This window comes from Salmo salar, chromosome ssa15 (assembly GCF_905237065.1).
Source record: "Salmo salar chromosome ssa15, Ssal_v3.1, whole genome shotgun sequence".
Classification (NCBI taxonomy): Eukaryota; Metazoa; Chordata; class Actinopteri; order Salmoniformes; family Salmonidae; genus Salmo; species Salmo salar.
In genome coordinates this window covers 75,097,207-75,103,206 of record NC_059456.1, presented here as the reverse complement: position 1 = coordinate 75,103,206, position 6,000 = coordinate 75,097,207, and the positions used below count along the sequence as shown (strand labels likewise).

General features: G+C 41.9%; 1 protein-coding gene across 2 annotated transcripts in view; it reads left to right on the top strand.

Moving 5' to 3' along the window:
- Positions 1 to 3,563: 3,563 nt before the first annotated feature.
- Positions 3,564 to 6,000, top strand: part of LOC106572132 (multiple epidermal growth factor-like domains protein 6) — an 85,578-nt gene continuing 83,141 nt past the window's right edge. For both annotated transcript variants that reach the window (XM_014145998.2, XM_014145996.2), the window contains exon 1: positions 3,564 to 3,936. In XM_014145998.2, coding sequence (XP_014001473.2) covers positions 3,768 to 3,936 — 169 coding nt within the window. In that variant the 5' untranslated portion in view covers positions 3,564 to 3,767. The remainder of the gene's footprint in view (positions 3,937 to 6,000) is intronic.

The following is a 6,000-nucleotide window of genomic DNA, read 5'->3' as shown; positions in this document are numbered from 1 at the left end:
TCTTTGGGATCCGTGGGTCCCCCATGGGACAGTTGAGCTAACGTAGGCTAATGTGATGATGTTGTAAGTAACAAGAACATTTCCCAGAACATATACATATCTGATATTGGCAGAAAGCTTAAATTCTTGTTACTCTAACTGCACTGTCCAATTTACGTTGCTATTTCAGTGAAAGAATACCATGTTATTGTTTGAGGAGAGTGCACAGTTATGAACTTGAAAAGTTATTAATAAACCAATTAGGCATATTCAGGCAGTCTTGATACAACATTTTGAACAGAAATGCAATGGTTCATTGGATCAGTCTAAAACTTTCCACATACACTGCTGCCATCTAGTGGCCAAAATCTAAATTGCAACGGGCTGAATAATACATTTTGGCCTTTCTCTTGCATTTCAAAGACGATGGTACAAAAAAATACAAAAAAATGTTGTTGTTTTTTCTTTGTATTTTCTTTTACCAGATCGAATGTGTTATATTCTCCTACATTCATTTCACATTTCCACAAACTTCAAAGTGTTTCCTTTCAAATGGTATCAACAATTTGCATATCCTTTCTTCAATGCCTGAGCTACAGGCAGTTAGATTTGGGTATGTCATTTTAGGTGAAAATTCAAAAAAGGGGCGGATCCTTATGAGGTTGAAAATGTCAACTGCCTTCATCCAGGTCACACTTCTTTTCAAATCAAACACACTCCTGAAAACTGCCATCTTCAACAAATGTATGAACTTTTCAATCCCACTTGGCCGCACTCGGACCACAATTAACTTTCTGTTAATTGCCTTGACTGACCCAGATTTGTCTGCTATCTGGGACATAGTCCACATCCTAAAAGCTAGTCATTTCCCGGTAATGAACAGCCTGTAAAATTGCAGTTTAGTTCCAATGTTCTTCTATAAGTCTCCTACTGTACATGCAGCCGTGTACTTCGGGATTTGTTATTCTATAGATGAGCTCACATATAGCTTGCCTGGCACATCACTTGAGCACGCTATTACCTATAATTTCCCTCACTCAGCTGAAGTTGGCCCTTCTCTCGCTGCTCCCATCCAAGCACAGCAGTCGATGATTGATTACATCAAAAAACAGCCCTCGCAATTCCCACAATTCCTTTCATGTCCAAAATGGCATTGACGTCTTGATTTATGTCAGGAAGTGTCCGTGTTGAGTTAGTGTAGTGTAGGTAGTGTAGTGTCTTGTCCTTGACAAACGTAATGTCCTTTAGGGGTAGCTACTATAGTTTTTTGGTCAGATGAGTGTCTTGTAATAGATGTGTTCTTTGTGTGTGTTCTTATGAGAATGTTCCAGTGGTTAGTGCTTTGGAAGCTCCCTTCTGTGTCTCTTGGATAGCTCCCTTCTGTGGCTCTTGGTTTCCCCTGTTGCTACTTTTACTACATGGGAGACTGAAACTAAGCAACCAACAGTCGCAATATGGGCTCTTCAGATGGCCCATTAATGAACAGTCGGTGCTCTCTCACAGAGTGCAATGTAAGGGTTACTCTGAAGACTTTAATACACTGGGAAGGCATTACAGGTCCATTAGCAGTAAGTAATCATGCCTTTTCTAGCCTGGAGCCCTTGTATCAGTACCATTGATGCGCAGTCCATCAGTATGCTAGTAGCATGGATGGACGCTAGACTATGTCCAACAAGTCACCTTTCTCTCCTTGTATTCCTGACAGTCCTGGTGACAGAAGCGAGGCGTTGATTCCCTTAGCTCTGTCTCTTCGCATATTACTCCCCCAAATCCTCCCTCTGTTCTGCTCTCTTTCTCTCGTTCTCCTTTAAAGGCCTGCAACAACGGTACATGTAATAACACTGGAAAATGTAATACTTTTTCTATTTGTAATAACTTTTAAATTTTTTATGTAATAAACCTGGTAAATGTAATAACTTGCCAGTAAATGTTGAACTGTAAGTGTAATAATCAATGTTTTTATGTACTACTTCCCTCAATTTGATGCACATACCACCACTCACTGCCAATTATGACACAAACGAACTCATGCACATCATACAGGAATACTCATACATAGAGACACTCACAAGCACACATTGAAATGAACACATGCACAGTCATGCACGCACACACACACACACACGCACGCACGCACGCACGCACGCACACACACACACACACACACACACACACACACACACACACACACACACACACACACACACACACACACAGATAAAAAAAGACCTGAATGAATCTGTAGGCCCTAGTTTTAAACATATAATCTGCAATAGTTACCTGCAAACAATAACGAGTCGTTAGGGCATCCTGGGACGTCACGAAATGGTTGCCTGGAGGTTTTGTCCAGTTCCCGGTTTGATTGAATCTCCCCTTTCCACAGTGGGGTCACATTAGCTTTAGCCCAAACGGTTCAGACGCTACAGACAGATGTTGGCACGTCGACGGTACCGACTTCAGATGGTCGTAGAGCAAAACAGAGAACACCATGGTGTTCATGAGAGTCTCCCCTTTCCATAACACTGGCAGATGCGGTGGATTGAGACACATCCAATGCATAACCTGATATCTCTAGCTTAAACTGAGGATTTTTATGGGGATTCTTTTGTTATGTCACTTCAATTCACTCTAGGGGGGTTGAACTCTGTCTGGTGAGCTCTGTGTAATACTTTGGATAAAGTTGTGATATATAAGGCAGCAGGTGGCCAAGGATAGGGAGAGAGACTTTTATTGTGGTTTAATTCAACATCTTGGGAACTTTTTTGGACTGTGTCGTTCATCACTCTGGAAATATTATTACCTTATTTTGTTATTTGTGTGGGGATGGTTGTGAACGGGGATAAACAAAGCCCCAGGCCGAATGTTTGAGAATTTAAAAGTAACCGTGTGATAATGTTTTTTTGTCTTATCCCCAATGGGATGTGAGATGAGGTGGGCATGCTGTTACTGTTGACTTCCTTTCTGCTCTCTCTTCAGTAATCACTTCCATTCACATGTCCTCAATTCTGCTTGCTGGACAAGCTGTAAAACCAAAATAGCAGTTTCTTTCTATCTCCCTCCTACTCCCCCCCACCCCCCTCCCTCTATACTTTATTGGCAGGTTAATGTCTCCATGGTGATCCCTTTTGGTGAAGATAATATGTTGACCTCTGCTGTAATATTTCCATATTTTCCTCCATCTTTTATTGCATTTTCATGACGAGCCAGCTAGCTGTCGAAATCCCAGTTACATGTAGAGTAGCTGCAGGCCTACTCAAGCTCTCCAATTTTTGTTGCCATGAAATCAGTGGGATTTACAATATGTTTCTCTATGGCATTAGGAGTTACAGGAAAGAGGGAAAGGTGTGACAGTGCTTGGCTTTTCTGGTGTGATGTCATCTCAGTGAATGTTGCTGTGCGGTCCAGTTGTTAGAGTTCCTCTGTACAACTGTGTCTCTGTCACTGTACCTGAGAGGGCAGGGAGGAGGGAAGAAGGAGGGAGGAAAAAAGGAGCAGGAGGGTGGACCTGTCTTCGGAGAGAGGGAGAGAGGGAGGAGCTCCCAAGCAAAAGAGAATCACATAAAACATGTTTGTCAAAGCTGAGAGAGAGAGTTAGAGGGAGAGAGAAAGAGAAAAGGGGGGGAATGCTGCCTGAAATACCAAAGAAAATGACTCAACTGGTGCGGTGATCATACCTCCTTTGGAAAAGATGCTATTGACAGCATGGTACAAGCTCTATCTCTCTACACATCGTAGTTATCTTAGTTCTTTGTAGATACTTCTCTCTTACTTTCAGTGCTGTTTAGACCATGGCTTCCATAGGTTGGTTTATGGTGGTTCTAGTGGGCTTTTGGAGTCAGTTAAGCCCTAGTTGGGGAGCTAATAACAGGCTTGGCAGATACCGCTACCAGCGCAGGAACTGCTTCACCTGTTTTTATGGATACAGTGGCTACAACACGGGACACATGCATGGTGCAGGTGAGTGAGAAGTATGTGCTGATTTCACAGTGCTCTACCATAGTAGTGACTTTGATGAGGGTGGGGGCCATAAAAAATGTGAAGTCATCATGAGGGCTTGAGGGTCTGCATACCCACATACATACCCACAGAGGCAGTCAGAGCCGGCCCTAGCCTTTTGGGAACCCTAAGCGAATACATTTTCTTGGGTATTTTGTATTCTTGCAATTCTACTCATTTTGCCATTGGGAGGGGAAAAAACTGCTATTTGAACTCTCAACCGTAAGACTGGTAAAAATATATATAATAATTGTGGCTTAAGCCTACAAAGTTGCCCATCCCTGACATAGTATATCAGTCCTGGCTGTACTCTGTGATGATAGACAATGTCACTTGCATCTTCTGGAATGCAAGAGAACCTCTAGTCTGAGAGATTATCATTCTGAATCATGGCGTCTGTGTGTGTTGACATCTGACATGTCACTAAATTATCAGTGTGGGCTTTAGCGTCCGTCCCCCTCCTCCGCATTACCTCGAACCAGGGACCCTCTGCACACATCAACAACAGCCACCCTCGAAGCATCGTTACCCATCGCTCCACAAAAGCCGCGGCCCTTGCAGAGCAAGGGGAACAACTACTTCAAGGTCTCAGAGCGAGTGACGTCACCGATTGAAACGCTGTTAGCGCGCACCCCGCTAACTAGCTAGCCATTTCACATCGGTTACACTTGTCTGTGTGAGAGTTAGAAATACAATGCAACTGTATTGTCCCACATGAGGCTATGAACCTACATTAGTTGCTTAACCTACATTACCTTTAATGGTAAAATTGTAATGGTGTGAGTGAACTAATGGGACTTGTGTAAAATTCATTGAAAGCAGGTAGGGATCAGGAGACAATGCGGCTCCTGCAGTTAAGGGGTATACCCTGGAAGAAGTTTAATACCCTCTCACTTGTCAGAGATACAGGGAGGATCTCTATGTGGAGAGAGAATGCATATGAACACGTCATAAGCAATGGCAAAATGTGTAGAATTGCAGGAAATTGGCTTTAAAACATCACATTTTTCTCTCAGCCACATGGCAAAAAGTGTAAAAGAGCAGGAATTAAGCTTTAAAATTGCAGAATTCTCTCAGCCTCATAACAAAATGTGTAAAATAGCATCATAAAACTGCAAAAAAAGTATCTCTTCCCATAGCAAAATGTGTTAAAATGCAGGAAGTTAGCTAAATTCTTCTCTCAGCCTTATCACAACATGTGAAGAATAGCATGAGATTAACAATAAAACAGCACATTTCTCTCTGCCCCATGGCAAAATGTGCACAATTGCAGGAAATTAGCTTTAAAACTGCTAAATTCTCACAGCCTCAAAACAAAATGAGTAGAATAACATCATACAACTGAAGGAAACAAATAACTCTGCCCCGTGGCAAAATGTGTTCAAATGCAGGAAGTTAGTTGTTTTACTAAAATAATCTGCTTCCCTTTTTGGGGGGGGTTGGGGTTCCCCCTGGAGCTAGGTGCCCGGGGCCCCAAATGTGGTAGTCCGACCCAAGAGAGAGAGAGAGAGATAGAGATTGATTAATAACTTAAATCATATGACAGCGGTAGGTGATTTTTGTCGGAGTGGATGGTCGGGGAGCCGGAACATACAGTAGTTATAATCATTTGTACACTGCAAATTGACCATAAATGAGCCCAAAAAAGAGATTGTATATGAAAATAACAATAGTTTCATACCTTGATAACATTGAGACACGATCACGTATGTCTCTTTTTTTTTATTTTGGGAGAATAGTTGGTGAACAGATTTCCTAAATGAAATTCATGTTTTGGTGAATTCCTGGTGATTTTTGTCTTTTTTAATTTCTTTTTTTTAACCTCTATGGGCTAGGTGGGACGCGTCCCACCTACTCAACAGCCAGTTGAATCCTGTGGCGCGTTATTCAAATACCTTAGATATGATATTACTTCAATTTTAAAAAAATATGACTATTTTACACCATTTTAAAGACAAGACTCTCGTTAATCTAACCACACTGTCCGATTTCAAAAAGGCTTTACAATGAAAGCAAAACATTAGA